At 34.9% G+C, this 21,901-nt stretch overlaps 2 protein-coding genes across 2 annotated transcripts in view; one reads left to right on the forward strand and one right to left on the reverse strand.

Moving 5' to 3' along the window:
- The window catches only part of LOC134283740 (cadherin-87A-like), a 46,348-nt gene that overhangs the window by 22,390 nt on the left and 2,057 nt on the right, over nt 1–21,901 (reverse strand). The window contains exons 2-10 of the mRNA XM_062766219.1: nt 12,822–12,899; nt 12,578–12,649; nt 11,024–11,157; nt 10,357–10,410; nt 9,820–9,909; nt 4,805–4,918; nt 4,567–4,701; nt 3,877–3,990; nt 3,634–3,712 (exon numbers count right to left, since the gene is read on the reverse strand). Coding sequence (XP_062622203.1) covers nt 3,634–3,712; nt 3,877–3,990; nt 4,567–4,701; nt 4,805–4,918; nt 9,820–9,909; nt 10,357–10,410; nt 11,024–11,157; nt 12,578–12,649; nt 12,822–12,876 — 847 coding nt within the window. The 5' untranslated portion in view covers nt 12,877–12,899. The remainder of the gene's footprint in view (nt 1–3,633; nt 3,713–3,876; nt 3,991–4,566; nt 4,702–4,804; nt 4,919–9,819; nt 9,910–10,356; nt 10,411–11,023; nt 11,158–12,577; nt 12,650–12,821; nt 12,900–21,901) is intronic.
- The window catches only part of LOC134283726 (cadherin-23-like), a 60,726-nt gene that overhangs the window by 7,273 nt on the left and 31,552 nt on the right, over nt 1–21,901 (forward strand). The window lies entirely within an intron of this gene.

Below are 21,901 nucleotides of genomic sequence, written 5' to 3' on the forward strand. Positions count from 1 at the left end.
AATAATATGATCACGACTTAAAAATTACATGACAGTTTATTTTAAAGGAATACATGCTTTTTCTTGTAATCTTGTAAAACTGTCATTTTCATTATTTCATGCCTTTTCTTTAATTTTTTCTTTTTTAAATTTAATTTGCTAAAGCTCTTTTACTCTAAAAGCTTTAAACTAACTAAAGCATAGCTGTCTGTGAACCTTGTCAAAGCATAAAAAAATTGCATAGTGTATTGAAATTGTAAGAAAACATTGTCAAACCATACCCACTATATCTATGAACATAATTAATCTTTTTAGATGGAATCAACTAATGATATTTACTCATAAACAAGCAACAAGTCTGATAAGTTTTATATCTATGATGCACATGCTTTGCAATAATATAACTTGAGGTACTAAGTGTTCCAAGAAAAATGTCAGTCTTAATTGCCCTAAATATATACACTCAATACATGTACTGAAAATATTGCATTGGAAAGAGAGAATATTTCTCAACACTCAACATGTCTCCTTCCAAACTAAAGAGCACTTCTTATCCCAAATCCAATGAGAATGAATTTTAGACAATTCCAGCACTGAAGACTGTATTTAAGATACCGGTATGATATGCAATATGAAGTTTGAGTTGAATTCAAATTGTAAAACAGTTACACTTTCCAGCAAATGAATAATTTGAACAGACTTATTTGTGCTGATTTAACTGCTTTGACTCTAAATTGATGGAAAGAGGGTAAAAATAAACATCTTCATGGACCACAAGGCTCACCTGAGTCCCATGGCCATGATGTTTTTCATTAGATTTTCTCTATGGTATACTCTTATGTAAAACACATTGATTGTCTATTGAGGCCTAACTCTACTCTATGGGCTATATTCTGTACAACTTGTATCCACACTTCTTGAGAGTGATTCTATATCATAAATTAACAATGTAATTATAAGGCTGCCTCTATCTCCAAGGGTTGGACAAACTTAAATGTAGACACAGAAAAAAAACTTTCACAAAATTTTAAACTTTTCTGGTGAAGTAGTTCTTGTGAAGAAGATTTTTGAAAAATATTTCATTAAATGGGACTGCTGATAATGGGACACAATTGGTACCCATGGGAATTCCAACAGATTGTTGGAAAATAGTCTTCTAAACCCCAGGGTACTTGTTTTTAACAAAATAATTTTGTTTTAAAAAAAAAAAAGGCTCGTCTATCTTTTGGTGGTCTGCATGTAAACCATTAGATTTCTTGATATTGGACAAAATTGTAGTATTTTGAAAAATTGTTTCTAGACCAAGAAATAGACACAGAGACCATGGAAGACGGATGATGGATCATTACAATTTGCATAAACTCTTCTGGTTTATGGCTAAACAAGAAGAATTTTTAAATAAAAAAGTAATTAAATATTAGTTTGTAAGATAATTGAGGGTATTAATTAATACTTTTGTGGTAAAAAAAAATTATATAAATGAACGTGCAATGTTATCTAACAACAAAGATTGATTTCCATAAGAAAATATCAACATACAACACTGAAAAAAATACAACAAAATGAAAAGCCGATAAAGCAATCTGTATCAACTACATGCAAGTTAACCAAGCCAGAAAACCCAAAAAACTAAACACTTTGAATGTTTGTAAGATTAACTCTTGAAACATGTTTAACATTTATCTGTTTACCTTATCAATGTAATTATTTTTAGCAATTATGAGGAAAAACGTTTCGCCAATGTTAAATTAAGCTTACTGTGGTGCTATGTTTAAAACTTGGAAAGGGGAGAAAACTGTAATGTGCAGTAAACTTACCATCTGTAAAATGAAATGTGAAGAATGTGAAATGAAAAATCACGGAACAACATATCAAAGAAATAAATAAATGAACAATGTAAATAACTAAATGAATAAATTAACAAGCTAACAAACAAAATTTAAAACTAAAACATAGGTAATCAAAGATTACTAAGCTCACCTCGACGAATGTTATCAGTGTAAGTAATGCAAATCTCATATCATATTTTCTTAATAGTTAGTATTTATCCAGACAACAATATTCTTGCAAGTTCTGTTTAACCCCTTACATGGTGTATACACATTTCTACATGTCTAGCATGAAAACCATATATAGTGTAAACAAATATTCATAACTTTGTTAATACTGCATATCTAGGACCAGGAAGTTCATTGGGATTGACCTGTTCCAAAAACTTTAACATGGCTCTTGTTTGGAAAAAATAAGTCAGATCCAGCATCCGAAACAAATCTGGTAGTGTCCATCCCTAAATGCATCATCCATGCAAGTTTGGTTCAGGTAGGGCTTATAGTTACTTGGGAATGAAAATGTAGGTCAGATCCAGCATCCGAAGCAAGTCTGGTAGTGTCCATCCCTAGATGCATCATCCATGCCAGTTTGGTTCAGGTAGGGCTTATAGTTATTTAGGAATGAAAATGTAGGTCAGATCCAGTATCTGAAGCAAGTCTGGTAGTGTCAATCCCTAGATGTATTATCCATGCAAGTTGTGTTCAGGTTGGTCTTATAGTTACTTGGGAATGAAAATGTAGGTCAGATCCAGCATCCGAAGCAAGTCTGGTAGTGTCCATCCCTAGATGCATCATCCATGCAAATTTGGTCTGGGTAGGATTATAGTTCCTTGGGAATGGACCTGCTCCGAAAATTTAACCTGGTCACTCATCTGGAAAATGTAGGTCAGATCCAGCATCCGAAGCATATCTGGTAGTGTCATCCCTACATGCATCATCCATGCAAGTTTGGTCAAGGTGAGCTTATAGTTACTTGGGAATGGACCTGCTCCAAAAACTTTAACCTGGTCACTCATCTGGAAAATGTAGGTCAGATCCAGCATCCGTAGCAAGTCTGGTAGTGTCCATCCCTAAATGCATCATCCATGCAAGTTTGGTCCTGGTAGGGCTGATAGTTCCTTGGGAATGGACCTGCTCCAAAAACTTTAACCTGGTCACTCATCTGGAAAATGTAAATCAGATCCAGCATCCGTAGCAAGTCTGGTAGTGTCCATCCCTAGGTGCATCATCCATGCAAGTTTGATTCAGGTAGGGCTTATAGTTACTTGGGAATGGACTTGCTCCTAAAACTTTAACCTGGTACGCCGACGCCAATGCTGGGGGTATAGCATAAGCTCATCTCGACTTCGTCGAGGTGAGCTAAAAATTACGGTATAAATAAATCGAAAAAAAAACATACCAGCTTAAAATAATGAAATGTGAATTGAAATTCTTTGTGTACAACAAAAACAATGGCAAGACTCAGGGAAAGTCTTCCCGCGTTTTTGTTGTGTGAAAAACAATATGTGAAAATAAACAACTTTGACCTTTGTATATTTTTTTTAAGTTTATTCCTCTTAATCACCGTTCTTTACCAAAATGAATGTAGAGAATATTTTTATTAACATTATATTTTTTAAAATTTCATATTTAGTAGACTGCATCTTTTCAAATAACAATATCAACTTCCAAAATAAAATCTGCACAACCCATAGAACTAAAAATATTCATATATTAGAGAGAACAAAATATAATGCAAGAACAAAACTTACACAATATAAAATGCTTCTATTTCAATGCATGCTGGTTCATATTATCATATATTTAAAATACAGTAAAAACTTACTTTGTGTAAAAAAATATTGAATGTCTCTAGGATTGCTTGTATCCCCATCTACTGCTTTCACGTAGTTCACATTTGTGCCCTGTCATCACATAAAGCAAGCATAACCAGTGGAACATTTAGTTTATAAATCAGTATATTTCAAAACATTAAAGATATTCAAAATATTTGATCTTTAAAGAACTTATTATTTGTCTAATCATTTTTATTTTTTGAAAAATGGTGAAAGAAGGGAGGTAACTTTACCGCTGGTAATCCCTCTGGTGTGTTGACGTCATTAGCTATAATAAATCTGGGCGGAGCATCCTGGACATTCAACACCGTTATTTCTAAACTTCTGTCTGTGTAGTGTACACCATCCTAAAAAAGTAGACAATTAAAAAAAAATTGAACATTTCTTTTACTGAGAGATTTCGGTTCTGCCATTCAAGATGAGTTTAGGCTTTTCCACTGAAAATTATCTGAAAGGGTTCAGGAACATATACCAACATATTTTTTTTTTATAGTGAACTTTTCTTTTTTTATATTCTTGAGGAACTCTTAACTTATTAAATTGAATTTTAATTAAATGCCAGTATTTTGGGTGAGGGATGGTAATACATGTAGTTTATAGAATAAAAAATGTAATGCATTTTTTTTTAATAGGATGGACATGGCTGACATTGAATTGATTTCTTTCCAGTGGATTGAGGGTCTTATAAGGTTCATAGCATAATGCCTTTATTTGGAGGGGGTCTAATAATTCAAAGTTTTCTGTCTTCTTTTTATTATTTTAACTGGATCAACCCTTCAGATTCCATTCTTATAATAAGTTGGGAAAGTTCCATCCCATGGACCTTCATCTAAGCATAAGCCAAAATCATGAGCTATCAGGGGAGATAAGAAGTACTTTAATTACGGCCCAGTAGTTTATGGTGAATTTCTTTCAGTACTTACATAAGCTGTTAAAGGCATCTGGTAAAATGGTCTAGTTTCATAATCCAGAGTTCCATCTAAATAAATAAATCCATTCCAATCCTTGTTGGAAGATGTCTGACGATTTAGTTTAAACTTGTTACAAACATCAACATACTAGAAAAAAAGGAAAAAAGTGAAAAATCTCAAAATGCATTTAATCATAAAATTCAAGTACATATACCCTATGATCTTCCTAAATAATATTATGCATACTTACGGGGCTAGCTAGGGCTTTTGTTACATTACACTCCACTGTAATTGTACCAGTATTAGATGTGTCAACATCAGTGACTCTGAGATTGGAATACACTGTAGTACCAATGGGGGCATCCTATGATTAAAAAAAAAACATACTTCTTCAAAATGAGCTAAACAGACATGTAAAATTAGATTTTGGGCCTTAGCATTACCATGAGACATCTGAAAGCATTAAATATATTCAAGCAAGAGCAACGTCACCAATAACCCCTGAAGTGATGATTGAAGTACTTTATCATTAGATATTCCTTTTGTTGAAATGTTATCATCAATTTTATCCCATGTCTACCCCTTTATCCTGTGGATATGCCTCAATGGATATTTTTTTTATATCCCACAGTTTTAAAAGTGCAGTTCTGACATCACAAAGGTTTTTGCGTTAGCATGAGAAAATAAAATTAAGTGGAATCCTATATAAAAACAGTGTAAACCATTGGTTGTGAAGTATTAAACATAGAGTAAAAAGAATCTTTTATTATTTGACATTGGATATGACTTTAATCCTGACCAACTCGCCAAGACTTGGGGATAAATACACAACTTGTTGGATAACAAGAGGCCCAAGGGCCACATCGCTCACCTGAGCATTGTGGCCCTGCCCTACCCCCAGGGGTCATGATTTGAACAAACTTGAATCTACACTAACTGAGGATGCTTCCAGATAAATATGATCAGTCATGGCTTTGCTATTCTTGAGAAGAAGATTTTAAAAAGAATTTTCCTATATATTTCTAATTAAAATTATGATCAGTTATTTTGGCCCTGCCCTACCCCCGGGGATCCTGATTTGAACAAATTTGAATCTACACTACCTGAGGATGCTTCCATAAAAATATGATCAGTCATGGATTTGCTATTCTTGAGAAGGAGATTTTTAAAAGAATTTTCCTATATATTTCTGAGTAAAACATTGATCGGCCATTTTGGCCCTGCCCTACCCCCAGGGGTCATGATTTGAACAAACTTGAATCTACACTACCTGAGCATGCTTCCATATAAATATGATCAGTCATGGCTTTGCTATTCTTGAGAAAAAGATTTTTAAAGAATTTTCCTATATATTTCTATGCAAAACTTTGATCAGTTATTTTGGCCCTGCCCTACCCCCGGGGATCCTGATTTGAACAAACTTGAATCTACACTACCTGAGGATGCTTCCATATAAATATGATCAGTCATGGATTTGCTATTCTTGAGAAGGAGATTTTTAAAAGAATTTTCCTATATATTTCTGAGTAAAACATTGATCGGCCATTTTGGCCCTGCCCTACCCCCAGGGGTCATGATTTGAACAAACTTGAATCTACACTACCTGAGCATGCTTCCATATAAATATGATCAGTCATGGTTTTTCCTATATATTTCTAAGTAAAACTATGATCAGTTATTTTGGCCCTGCCCTACCCCCGGGGATCCTGATTTGAACAAATTTGAATCTACACTACCTGAGGATGCTTCCATAAAAATATGATCAGTCATGGATTTGCTATTCTTGAGAAGGAGATTTTTAAAAGAATTTTCCTATATATTTCTGAGTAAAACATTGATCGGCCATTTTGGCCCTGCCCTACCCCCAGGGGTCATGATTTGAACAAACTTGAATCTACACTACCTGAGCATGCTTCCATATAAATATGATCAGTCATGGCTTTGCTATTCTTGAGAAAAAGATTTTTAAAGAATTTTCCTATATATTTCTATGCAAAACTTTGATCGGCCATTTTGGCCCTGCCCTACCCCCGGGGATCCTGATTTGAACAAACTTGAATCTACACTACCTGAGGATGCTTCCATATAAATATGATCAGTCATGGATTTGCTATTCTTGAGAAGAAGATTTTTAAAAGAATTTTCCTATATATTTCTGAGTAAAACATTGATCGGCCATTTTGGCCCTGCCCTAACCCCAGGGATCATGATTTGAACAAACTTGAATCTACACTACCTGAGGATGCTTCCATGTAAATATGATCAGTCATGGCTTTGCTATTCTTGAGAAGAAGATTTTAAAAAGAATTTTCCTATATATTTCTATGTAAAACTTTGATCAGTTATTTTGGCCCTGCCCTACCCCCGGGGATCCTGATTTGAACAAACTTGAATCTACACTACCTGAGGATGCTTCCATATAAATATGATCAGTCATGGATTTGCTATTCTTGAGAAGAAGATTTTAAAAAGAATTTTCCTATATATTTCTGAGTAAAACATTGATCGGCCATTTTGGCCCTGCCCTACCCCCGGGGATCATGATTTGAACAAACTTGAATCTACACTACCTGAGGATGCTTCCATGTAAATATGATCAGTCATGGCTTTGCTATTCTTGAGAAGAAGATTTTAAAAAGAATTTTCCTATATATTTCTAAGTAAAACTATGATCAGTTATTTTGGCCCTGCCCTACCCCCGGGGATCCTGATTTGAACAAATTTGAATCTACACTACCTGAGGATGCTTCCATAAAAATATGATCAGTCATGGATTTGCTATTCTTGAGAAGGAGATTTTTAAAAGAATTTTCCTATATATTTCTGAGTAAAACATTGATCGGCCATTTTGGCCCTGCCCTACCCCCAGGGGTCATGATTTGAACAAACTTGAATCTACACTACCTGAGCATGCTTCCATATAAATATGATCAGTCATGGCTTTGCTATTCTTGAGAAGAAGATTGTAAAAAGAATTTTACTATATATTTCTATGCAAAACTTTGATCAGTTATTTTGGCCCTGCCCTACCCCCGGGGATCCTGATTTGAACAAACTTGAATCTACACTACCTGAGGATGCTTCCAAATAAATATGATCAGTCATGGATTTGCTATTCTTGAGAAGGAGATTTTTAAAAGAATTTTCCTATATATTTCTGAGTAAAACATTGATCGGCCATTTTGGCCCTGCCCTACCCCCAGGGGTCATGATTTGAACAAACTTGAATCTACACTACCTGAGCATGCTTCCATATAAATATGATCAGTCATGGCTTTTCCTATATATTTCTAAGTAAAACTATGATCAGTTATTTTGGCCCTGCCCTACCCCCGGGGATCCTGATTTGAACAAATTTGAATCTACACTACCTGAGGATGCTTCCATAAAAATATGATCAGTCATGGATTTGCTATTCTTGAGAAGGAGATTTTTAAAAGAATTTTCCTATATATTTCTGAGTAAAACATTGATCGGCCATTTTGGCCCTGCCCTACCCCCAGGGGTCATGATTTGAACAAACTTGAATCTACACTACCTGAGCATGCTTCCATATAAATATGATCAGTCATGGCTTTGCTATTCTTGAGAAAAAGATTTTTAAAGAATTTTCCTATATATTTCTATGCAAAACTTTGATCGGCCATTTTGGCCCTGCCCTACCCCCGGGGATCCTGATTTGAACAAACTTGAATCTACACTACCTGAGGATGCTTCCATATAAATATGATCAGTCATGGATTTGCTATTCTTGAGAAGAAGATTTTTAAAAGAATTTTCGTATATATTTCTGAGTAAAACATTGATCGGCCATTTTGGCCCTGCCCTAACCCCAGGGATCATGATTTGAACAAACTTGAATCTACACTACCTGAGGATGCTTCCATGTAAATATGATCAGTCATGGCTTTGCTATTCTTGAGAAGAAGATTTTAAAAAGAATTTTCCTATATATTTCTATGTAAAACTTTGATCAGTTATTTTGGCCCTGCCCTACCCCCGGGGATCCTGATTTGAACAAACTTGAATCTACACTACCTGAGGATGCTTCCATATAAATATGATCAGTCATGGATTTGCTATTCTTGAGAAGAAGATTTTTAAAAGAATTTTCCTATATATTTCTGAGTAAAACATTGATCGGCCATTTTGGCCCTGCCCTACCCCCGGGGATCATGATTTGAACAAACTTGAATCTACACTACCTGAGGATGCTTCCATATAAATATGATCAGTCATGGCTTTGTTATTCTTGAGAAGAAGATTTTAAAAGAATTTTCCTATATATTTCTATGAAAACTTTGATCAGTTATTTTGGCCCTGCCCTACCCCCGGGGATCCTGATTTGAACAAACTTGAATCTACACTACCTGAGGATGCTTCCATATAAATATGATCAGTCATGGATTTGCTATTCTTGAGAAGAAGATTTTTAAAAGAATTTTCCTATATATTTCTGAGTAAAACATTGATCGGCCATTTTGGCCCTCCCCTACCCCCGGGGATCCTGACTTGAACAAATTTGAATCTACACTACCTGAGGATGCTTCCATGTAAATATGATCAGTCATGGCTTTGCTATTCTTGAGAAGAAGATTTTAAAAAGAATTTTCCTATATATTTCTATGTAAAACTTTGATCGGCCATTTTGGCCCTGCCCTGCCCTACCCCCAGGGGTCATGATTTGTATAAACTTGAATCTACACTACCTGAGGATGCTTCCATATAAATATGATCAATTATGGCTTTGCTATTCTTGAGAAGAAGATTTTTAAAGAATTTTCCTATATACTTCTGTGTTAAACTTTGATCGGCCATTTTGGCCCGGCCCTACCCCCGGGGGTCATGATTTGAACAAATTTGAATCTACACTACCTGAGGATGTTTCCCCATAAGTTTCATCTTTCCTGACACAGTAGTTCTTCAGAAGAAGATTTTTAAAACATGCCACCAAATTTTCACTAATTCTCAATTATCTCCCCTTGAATGAGGGCGTGGCCCTTCATTTGAACAAACTAGAATCCCCTTCACCCAAGGATGCTTTGTGGCAAGTTTGGTTGAAATTGGCCCAGCGGTTCTTGAGAAGAAGTCAAAAATGTGAACAGTTCACAGACAGACGGACAGACAGACAGACGGACGCTGGACAAAATTTGATTAGAAAAGCTCACTTGAGCCTTCGGCTCAGGTGAGCTAAAAATCATATCCAACTAGAAATCATGGAAGACCTTATATATATTCTACATGCCCTTTAATATCAAAACTCACCTCAGACACTGATGCCGTCAGTGTGTCTGTAGAAAACACAGGTGGTTCATCATTAGCATCAATGATGACAACTCTAGACTGTCTCTGAGCCTGTAAAGATCACCTTAATTTATCAATTTCATTCATTAATGCATTAGTTTTTGTCAAGTTTACAAATTTTCAATAAATTTAAGAAATTGGTATTTACCATTAGTACAGTTTTTGTTAGCACAAGAGAACAGTTATCTAGCAAGTTAAGTTTACATCTACCACTATTTCAAAAAAATTTATTAATTAGGCCATGCAATGTTAATTACTTGGTTCTCAGGCCTTTTTTCAAGAAATATGATGAGGGAGGGAAGCATTTTTTTTCTTTTTTATTGCCCCCAAAACATGATGAGGTAGCTTTTTACATTGTACAAAACCTCAAAAAATGATGAGGGAGGTGATTTGGTGTTTATATTTTATTGATTTAGCAATAAAAAGGGTCAATGAGGCACCCTTGGAAGAGATGAGGGAGGGCCTGAGAACCAAGAAATTAATTTTTTTTTGCCTTACCTGTAATCCATTGCTGCCAGTGGCTATCACTGTTACTAATAAAGTTGGGTTTGTCTACAATAAATAAAGATATATCTTTTTGTTTATAAAATTGACTCCCATACTAATTAAATATTCGGAGTTTGAATTTAATATACCGTATAAGAATTTTTAGCGAGGATTTAATTTTGGCTTTATTAGCAAGAGTGCTAAGATAGCTAAAATTGCATATCGCTAAAAATTAATTGCATTTTATTTGTAATGACCTCTTTAGTGAGCTTTTTCATATCGCTAAAATTGCTTCTAGCTAAAAATTGAATACCCGTTTTTAAGGACAAATCGTTAAATTTGCGTCTCACTAAAATTTCCACTTATAAGGTATTAATATATCATAAATTTATTTTATTTCATTGAAAAAAAAGTGAATCTTAATTTTGAATTGACTGTAATATTATACAACCTAATGCAAGGAATTTATGTCCCCTGTTTAAAGACAAAATAATTGGGTGGAAGGTTTAAGAAAGGAAAGAAGAATTAACCATGACCTTTCATCTTTAGACATCTAAAAAAGATTGTTTTTTTTAACCTAATTGAGTCTGACTCATTACCCTTAAGTTTTACCGTAAACAGACTTAAAGAAATTCAGCATTTGGAAACTATATCTTAAGACAAGATGTATTTATTTTACCTCATAGTCCAGCAGCCTCCTCAATCTTACTTCACCTGTCGCTCTGTTGACAATAAACTTATCTGTTTCCAACATATCGTAGGTGATGCCATCTGGTCCCCCTCCCTGGGCCAACAGTGTATAGACAACAGTACCTAGCAACACATATTCAGATTGAATGTTGCAATTCACAAAACTATCATTCATCTTCAATTCCATGCAAAGGAAAATCAACATGTTTAAACTATATATTGATTGAAACAGTTTTCCCCACACATTATCAGTACATGAACAAATTTTTCATCCACTTTAAAGTAAAAAACTATTCTTATAATGTAACTGGAAAAGAAATTATATATTGTTTTAAGTGAACATTGCTTTGATACAATTGACAGTTGACCCTACATTACTTGTACCATTACAATTGATAGTACATTGTACACCCAGAATGGCTTGTACCATTACAATTGATAGTACATCTTACATGACTTGTACCATAACAATTGATAGAACACCCTGCATGACTTACACCATTACATTTGATAGTACACGTTACACGGCTTGTACCATTACAATTAATAGAACACCCTGCATGGCTTGTACCATAACAATTGATAGAACACCCTGCATAACTTGTAACATTACAATTGATAGTACACCCTGCATGACTTGTACCATTACAATTGACATTACACCCTACATGACTTGTACCATTACAATTGATAGTACACCTTACATGACTTGTACCATTACAATTGATAGTACACCTTACATGACTTGTACCATTACAATTGACATTACACCCTACATGACTTGTACCATTACAATTGATAGTACACCTTACATGACTTGTACCATTACAACTGAAAGCACACATTTCATGACTTATACCATTACAATTGATAGCTGCATGAATTGTACCATTACAATTGACATTACACCCTGCATAACTTGTAACATTACAATTGATAGTACACCTTACATGACTTGTACCATTACAATTGACATTACACCCTACATGACTTGTACCATTACAATTGATGGTAAAACCCTACATGACTTGTACCATTACAATTGATAGTACACCTTACATGACTTGTACCATTACAATTGATGGTAAAACCCTACATGACTTGTACCATTACAATTGATAGTACACCTTACATGACTTGTACCATTACAATTGACATTACACCCTACATGACTTGTACCATTACAATTGATAGTACACCTTACATGACTTGTACCATTACAATTGACAGAACACCCTGCATGACTTGTACCATTATAATTGATAGTACACCTTACATGACTTGTACTATTAAAATTGACATTACACCCTGCATAACTTGTAACATTACAATTGATAGTACACCTTACATGACTTATACCATTACAATTGATAGTACACCCTGCATGATTTGTACCATTACAATTGATAGTACACCTTACATGACTTGTACCATTACAACTGAAAGCACACATTTCATGACTTATACCATTACAATTGATAGCTGCATGAATTGTACCATTACAATTGACATTACACCTTCCATGACTTGTACCATTACTTACCCACTGCTGTGTCTTCTTCGATTCTTAATGCGTTCATGTCATTGATCCATGTGGGAGGATTCTGTCCATTTACTGCAATAACATAACAAAATGCATCTAGTGCTTGACACTCTTCTGTTAGATTATATATACTATAATAATGACTTCCTTCACAAGACAGTACAAAAGTATTCAGCTTGAATTTAAACATAATCCTTTTTTTTAATCTTATCATATTTATTATCATTCATAAAAGATCATGTACCCAATGTAGCAAGGACATTAAAGGCAAAGAGACCAATCACTGATGATAGCCACATCCTTTTTTATTCAGTTGTCTGCCCTGAAAAAGAAATGTATTACCGGTAAGTGACAAAGGCATATTGCATGCTGTGAAACATCTCATGGCTGTTGGTGGTGTTAAGTTGATCTGTAACCTGACCAAATCTTTACAAAGAAAACTCAAAACAGGTCGAGACCACTAGATTTTCTGACGTCAGCATAAATTTGCATGTAAATTAGCAATCTGTTTACTTTGCGTACTGCTGAATGAATCGCAATGCATTGTGAGCTACTACAAGTACCCAGCTGTGTTGAAAATAAAGGGTAACTTGAAATGTTCCATGGAAACTTATTTTCAATTCTTTTTTTGAGATTTGTGAAAGAAATATTTAAAATGATGTATAATCTTTCATTTCTATGCTCACCTTTACAAAATTTGCTTTATGAAGCCTTATATCAACTTACAATACATCGGCCTAAACCACTGTTTAAAGAGATGTAGGTGCTATCGTGTCAATAAAACATTGAGTTTTTTTCACTTGATACACATGTACATAGTTTTAGCAGGTAGTATAAAGGTCCTTAGTTCTAGACAACAGGAGATGGTGTGCAATTATTATTTAACCCCTCAATATTACAGAAAGTGTTTTATGCATATGTACATGCAAACGTCAAAGCATTTGTACGGTACTTGAAGCAACTATTAATCATCTAAAATAACTCCAATATTAAATGTCAGCATGGAGCAATGTCTTTAGAATATAATCTTTCAATTTCGGTCTTATAAAGTGATAAAGAAGCTGTACAGTTTTTCCGGTGACGAGTTAAATATTGTGCAGTAAACCGACGAAAACCACATGTCGCCATTGAATCGTAAACACATACAGCAAAACTCGTTAAGTACGAACACGGATATTGCGAATTTATGGATATAGCGAAGTCATATTGGATCCCCAGCTATATAAATTTAATGAATTTCTTATACGGTTATAACGAATTACGGATATAGCGAAGTAATTTCATAGGTCCCTGTGACTTCGTTATAACCGAGTTTTGCTGTACTAGACTGTCATACTTTGGGACTTATTCACTTGATTAGAGAACGGGTGTGACAAAGACATCATCACGTGTTAAAAATTGCCTTCAATAAAAGGTAGCGATCTTGACCTGTCAAACCCAGCACAACAACTCTTAACCCGAAATCAAAGTTAAAGCTGACATGAACTCTTAAAAGACCATCATTTTTCATCTTTGTACGACTTACTACATTCCTGTACGCCTTTGTCCGCCATATTTCTTCGATTCCGCCATATTTAATTGAAAATTTTTGGTCACCTGTACCTGCTATATATAGCCTTGTACAATTGTTTCACTTGAGTGATTTTCTAGCTTGGCTGTCGACATGTACACATCTCCGATAGCATAGGTTTAAGAAGTCCATAAACTGACCAAATACATGTTTGAAAAGTAAAAATTCAACAAATAAAATAGAACTATACCGAGAATTAAATTATTTTTGAATGCATTTGCTGCAATATTGAAAATACACTAACATGGAACACATTCATGTACAGCAAAAATCCATACAGGTCGAGAAAACGCGTCAAACGCAGTGATAAAATCATTTACCTGAATATTGCTATCATTACAGGGATGTGCACATGTCGAAAGAATTATCCTATTTTACTTTTATTGAAAAATGCTTCTCAGAAGTCATGTAATCCATTGCTAACTCAACAGTAAAAGATGCTTGGACACACGTGGCCCATGCCGATCATTTTATTTTGTCATGGAAAATATCAAAGGTTGAAAGCTCAGTGGGGTTGATTGAAAAAAATGCAAGTAATTTTTTCAAAAATAAACATTACTCTTGTTTGTAAATGTTGTAAGTAAAATTTATGATTACATGGTTTAACTTCAGCAAATTTATAATAAAGCATGCATTATTACGAATCATTCACCTTTTGAAGATATTTTCCTGTGACAGGAAGTGGGGGGGTGTAATAAAACATGCATAACACTCTCTTAAAATAATTTAAGAACAAGAGGCCCTTGGGCCACATCGCTCACCTGAGAAGCTTTGACCATTCTGTTCTTTACCAGATTTCCCCCTTGTAATACATAATGCATCCCCACCCTACCCCACTGATCATAATTTAGACATTTTGAAATCTACACTACCCCATGAAACTTCCATGTGCACATAAGTTTCAGCTTTTCTGGCCCAGTGACTCTTGAGAAGAAGATTTTCAAAGATTTTTCCTACATATTTCTATGTAAAACTTTGATTCCCCATTGTGGCCCCACACTTCCCCAGGGGGTCATGATTTGAGCAATCTAGAATCTACACTATACCAGGATGCTTCCACATAAGTTTCAGCTTTTCTGGCCCAGTGGTTCTTGAGAAGATTTTCAAAGATTTTTCCTATATATTTCTATATAAAACTTTGATTCCCCATTGTGGCCCCGCCCTTCCCCCGGGGGTCATGATTTCAATAATTTAGAATCTACATTTTACCAGGATGCTTCCACATAAGTTTCAGCTTTTCTGGCCCAGTGGCTCTTGAGAAAAAGCTTTTCAAAGATTTTTCCTATATATTTCTATGTAAAACTTTGATTCCCCATTGTGGCCCCGCCCTTCCCCCGGGGTTCATGATTTGAACAATTTAGAATCTACACTACCCCAGGATGCTTCCACATAAGTTTCAGCTTTACTGGCCCAGTAGTTCTTGAGAAGAAGATTTTTTAATGACCCAACCCTATTTTTGTCTTTTCTTGATTATCTCCCCTTGCGAGGGGATATGTCCCTTCATTTTAGCAATTTAAATTCACCTTTATTCAAGGATGCTTTGTACCAAGTTTGGTCAAAATTGGCCCAGTGGTTCTTGAGAAGAAGATTTTTAAAGATTTTTCCTATACATTTCTATATAAAATTTTGATTCCCCATTGTGGCCCCACCCTTCCCCCGGGGGGTCATGATTTGAACAATTTAGAATCTACACTACCCCAGGATGCTTCCACATAAGTTTCAGCTTTTCTGGCCCAGTGGTTCTTGAGAAGAAGATTTTCAAAGATTTTTCCTATATATTTCTATGTAAAACTTTGATACCCCATTGTGGCCCCGCCCTTCTCCCGGGGCTCATGATAAGAACAATTTAGAATCTACATTATACCAGGATGCTTCCACATAAGTTTCAGCTTTTCTGGCCCAGTGGTTCTTGAGAAGAAGATTTTCAAAGATTTTTCCTATATATTTCTATATAAAACTTTGATTCCCCATTGTGGCCCCACCCTTCCCCCGGGGGTCATGATTTGAACAATTTAGAATCTACACTACCCCAGGATGCTTCCACATAAGTTTCAGCTTTACTGGCCCAGTGGTTCTTGAGAAGAAGATTTTTTAATGACCCAACCCTATTTTTGCCTTTTCTTGATTATCTCCCCTTGCGAGGGGATATGTCCCTTCATTTTAACAATTTAAATTTCCCTTTTCCCAAGGATGCTTTGTACCAAGTTTGGTCAAAATTGGCCCAGTGGTTCTTGAGAAGAAGTCGAAAATGTGAAAAGTTTACAGACGGACAGACAGACAGACGGACGGACAGACAGCTAGACAGACGGACGGACGACGGACAAAATGTGATCAGAAAAGCTCACTTGAGCCTTCGGCTCAGGTGAGCTAAAAACGTCTGAAACAGATTGGATTTCTTTATGATCAATTATTATCAAATAAATACTGTGTATTGGCTTTATTAGACCAGAGACATATTAGGTATTTGAGAAAGTTCCCAATGTTCCCATTCCTGTGATGTATTTTTCACGTTTATCATATCCCCTGCTTGAAAAGTGAGAGGGTATAGAGTAATCGTTATGTCCGTCCGTCTGTCTGTTACGGTTTGGGGTACCCATCTCTTATCCGCAAATCCTCCTATACCACTTGGTGAAATTTAATGAAACTTTCACAGAATTTTAAGTTTATTACATATTACCATTGTGCACCTCCTATTTTACTTTTTGATCCGACACGTATTTTGGGTTTAGCGACAACAGCAAAATATGGACTTTGCCATTACAACCATATGGGAGGCTGGGGTATCATTTAGTAAGCTCATTGCTCACAATACCTCTAGTTTCTCTTTCAATTTGGGCGTTTGGGTTAATTTTTTGTTCAAAATAAAATTATTATTCAATTTATGAAGTTTCGACATCCCGCCTGAAAAAAAAATCCTTGATCCGTCCCAAGGCTTAATAAATGGTACAGCACAAAGTGCGTAGGATTTTATACATATTATTGCCCTAACGGATGGTTACAGAGTGAGAGAGTTCGAGTTCAATATACAAAAGAGTAAATAAAAATTATCCGTTTTCAACCAGTGCCAAGTACCCCTACTCTAGCTTTTAAAATTATCTCCCAAATACTCCTACAGAAATTATTTTTATATAAAAAAAATAGCTAGACTATCAGGCAGGGATACTGAAATCTCGAAAGACTTCCTGTAACAACATACATTGTAATTATAAAACAGTTACATTCCTCAAAAGGCACATACTTTGTGGTTGGAGTGACTCATTTAAAAAAAAATCTCAAAATTGAATTCGGCAGAAATGTCTGTCTTCCAAGAATATTTAAAAATAACGGTCATGTCAATTATTTTTGCACCCCCCTCTCCGCCTAAAAAAAAGTAAATGCCTAAATGTCAATCTGAACAGGGGATGGCCTTTCTCCGTGTGTGTGTTAAAGAACGTATAGATGTACACAAAAAAATTTGTATTCTAGTTAATTGCTTTTAAGATTTGAAGTAAATAATTACCGTACATCAAATTACTTGGTTTAGATTTGAGATTAGTACTAAAATAATCAGTTATAATTAGGTCTTTCCACCTTTCTGTGGAAAGACCTATTGATTTTCTTCTGTTTCTTATTATTAGGTCTTTTCAACTTTCTTGGAAAGACCTATTGATTTTCTTCTGTTTTTTTAATTTTTTTTTTATTTTTCCGCCGTGTGATTTTGAGTTTCAAGGTTTATCGAAAAGACTTTTAGTCGATAAGAATGCACTTCATAAAAGATTTTCGCAGTTGACCCTGCGTATATGAACTTTGACAACTTTCGGAGTATCGACCCCTTTCGCAATAAAAGCTTGTTATCGCTACTCCTCCGAAACCGTAAACCGCAGAGATTCCAAACCTTTATTAATGTCTGCGACTGATTTAGTAGACTCTCCAATCAAACATTGCGTAAGGATTCGTAAACTCCTTTAATGAATTATTGCCCCTGAATGTTTGCGATGATTACGAATATCAAGATATTTTTTTAAACGACAAGTCGTAGAGACCTGGGACCAACTGCAAAAGATTCATTGACCTTTGACCATAAAATTTAGGTCAAGGTCAAAGGTCAAGGTCATTCAAAATATGTAAAATAAAGCATTTTTTTATAGCTCTTTTGTTCTTCACCAAATTCTAAATATCTTTGCATCTTTAATATGTACTCTTAAAATCATTTTGAAGATTTCATTCTTGTCCCCTAAGATTGACCCCTCGAAAAGTTAGTGCCCCTTTCCGTGTAAACCATTGTTATCGCTACTCCTCCGAAACCGTAAACCGTAGAGGTACAAAACCTTCAACAATGTCTGCAACTAATTTAGTACACTTTTCATTCTATAAGTGCGAAAGAATTCGTAAACCATTTTAAGCAGTTATTGACCCTGATGGTTTCTCATGTTTACGAAGAACTGAAAACTTCTTAACGACAAGTCGTAAAGACATGTGGACAATGCATGAGATCTTTCGACCTTTGACCTTGAGGATAAGTCAAGGTCAAAGGTCAAGGTTATTGGGAAAATATCAAAATTGCCTATATACGGGGTTTTTTTTTCAGGGGGGGGGGTAGAATGACCTTGACCTTTGACCTTGACTATAACTCAGATTTATTTCAATTTTATTTAGATTTAATATTAAATCGAATGAATCTGGAAAATAGCGAATTTTTCCTATCAGATAAATTTACACGCTCTATGTGACACAGTTTTCTTCATGAAATGCATGTTTCAAGTTTAATTTATGCTGATAACTATAATTTAATCCAAATAAAGATGAATATTTAATCTTACCTATGACTTCACCATATGTGTTAAAACAAACGCGCCTATATTTTCATTTTATTGTAAACACAGTGCCGACACGGAAGTTCGAATGCATCATAAGCTCTGTATGATTAACTCAATTTATTCAAAGTATAAACAAACTCAAATGAATTGTTTTTACAGGAAATCGGCATCTTCATTATACACCAATCGTGTTTCTCAGAACTATTCATTATTCTCGCCATTGTGCCACAAACAAATACACGTGTTTCTGTAGCGTAGATCTGAGGGTCCCGAGTTCGAATCCTGCTGGGAGCACTTTTTCTATTTTTCTTTTTTTTTCAAACCAAATGACACGGAAACCCTTAAAAAAGTTGGAAAGACCTCTTATTGTTCTGTGAATAATAAGTCTCCTAGTTCTTCTTCCCTATTATTCTTTTTTTTCTTCCGCTGATTTTTTGTTTCGACATTTATCGAAAAGACTTTTTGTTCATCGTAAAGGTCATTAGAAGTTAGGAACAAATTTGACCCAATGCGTATGAACTATGACCGCTTTCGAAGTTATTGCCCCTTATGCAAGAAATGCTTGTTATCGCTACTCCTTCGAAACCGTAAACCATAGAAGAATGAAACCTTCACCAATGTCTTCGACTATTTGAGGGGACTCTGGAATCTATTCATTGCGAAAGTATTCGGTGACCCCTTCAATGAGTTATTGCCCCTGAAAGTCTTTAAATTTTACAAATAATTAAATATTTTCAAAACAAGAAGGTGTAGAGACATAAGACCAACTGCATAAGATTCACTGACAGAGCTGTGGAAAACTTTTTCAGGTAGCCAGTCATTCGGACCGGCAAGAAGACAAAATATGCCAGTCCGAAGATTTTTGCCGGTCCAAAATATTAAGTTGCAAAATTGAAAGGAAAAGCATAACATTTATTTTTTTGATTACACTTTACTTATAATACTTAATAATAACATTCAAACTTCATTTCCAAGTCCACCTCCGTTTTCGTTTTTTGCTTTTATAACAATACTATAGATTTCATCACTTTTGCTGTTTCGGGCAGATGACAATGATAATTCGATCTGCATAGTAAACATATTTTTTTTTAAACATTATATGCATTTGGGAATTATATTTTACCCTGAAAATGAGTCTAAGAAATTCTGTGCATCAATAGTAAAGATACCAACATCATAAACATGATTGATGAAAAAAAAAACGAAATCTAGGACAGTCGAAACGATGGAAGTACTAGATTTACCGCTTTCCTCAATTGTGTTTGAATTTTTTTTTTGTCGAAATGTTTTACGTACCCAGGTATTTAGCCTGTCTTTTTTATGTTTTCTACCTACTTCTGTCCCATTTGTAAGTTTAAAAGGTCACGCGAGACAATGCTGGTTTCGCTTTCATTTATAGCCTCGATCTCGTGCAAAGAAAAAGTATTGCGCAATCGTATTTAAGGTATGATAATTAAGCTGGGAAGTGCGCCGATGATAGGCCCTAAATCAAAATGGAAAAACAAAAACCTTTAACAAAGAAAGAGGTCGGTCATGTGGACCGACATCGATAGCGTTTTTACCGGTCACGGGCATTTTTTGCCGGTCTTGCCGGCATGACCGGCAGTTTTCCACAGCTCTGACTGACCTTTGATCTCAAAATTCATGTAAAGGTCATAGGTCAAGGTCATTCCAAAATTGAGAAATTAAGCTCTTTTTATATCTTTTGTGTCTTTTAACATTTACAAACTGTCTTAGCATCATTAATATGTACTCTTAAAACTATTTTAAAGATTTAATTCGTATCCCTTTAGATTGACACTATTAAAAGTTATTGCCCTTTGTGCGAAAACCCTTGTTATCGCTACTACTTCGAAACCGTAAACTGCAGAGACATGAAACCTTCACTAATGTTTTCGACTCCTTGAGGGGACTCTGGAATCTATTCATTGCAAAAGTATTCAGTGACCCCTTCAATGAGTTACTGCCCCTGAAAGTCTTTGAATTTTACAAATAATTAAATATTTTCAAAACAAGAAGGTGTAGAGACATGGGACCAACTGCATAAGATTCATTGACCTTAGATCTTAAAATTCATGTAAAGGTCATAGGTCAAGGTCATTCCAAAATTGAGAAATTAAGCTCTTTTTATATCTTTTTTGTCTTTTAACATATACAAACTGTCTTAGCATCATTATTATGTACTCTTTAAACTATTTTAAAGATTTAATTCATATCCCTTGAGATTGACCTTAAAATTTATCGCCCTTTGTGCGAAAAACCTTGTTATCACTACTACTTCGAAAATCGTAAACCGCCGAGACATGAAACCTTCACTAATGTTTTGACTCATTGAGAAGACTCTAGAATCTATCATTGCGAAAGTATTTGGTGACCCCTTCAATGAGTTATAGCCCCTGAAAGTTTTTGAATTTTACAAATAATTAAATATTTTCAAAACGAGAAGTCATAGAGACATGTGACTAACTGCATAAGATTCATTTACCTTTTACCTTAAAATTTATGTAAAGGTCAAAGGTCAAGGTCATTCGATAAATGAGAAATTAAGCTCTTTTATATCTCTTTTGTCTTTCAACATATACTTAAGGTCTTTGCATCATTATTATGTACTCTTAAAACCTTTTCAAAGATTTCATTCAAGATTGTCCCTTAAGATTGACCCTATTAAAAGTTATTGCCCTTTGTGCTAAAAACCTTGTTATTGCTACTACTCCGAAACTGTAAACCACAAAGACTTGAAACCTTCACTTACATCTTAAGGGACTTTAGGCACAACTTCTATGTTCCAGTGCGAAAGGATCTGATGACCCATTGAATGAGTTATTGCCCTTTAACACTTTTGCACTTACTATTAAACCTTATAACTTTAAAAATATGTCATAAAGGCATGGGGTTTATTGCAATGTGACCCTTGACCTTTGACCTTGAATATTATTTGAAGGTCAGAGGTCAAGGTCA

Source organism: Saccostrea cucullata, unplaced genomic scaffold (assembly GCF_032062105.1).
Source record: "Saccostrea cucullata isolate Sc308-1 unplaced genomic scaffold, CSIRO_AGI_Scuc_v1 ctg451, whole genome shotgun sequence".
Lineage (NCBI taxonomy): Eukaryota > Metazoa > Mollusca > Bivalvia > Ostreida > Ostreidae > Saccostrea > Saccostrea cuccullata.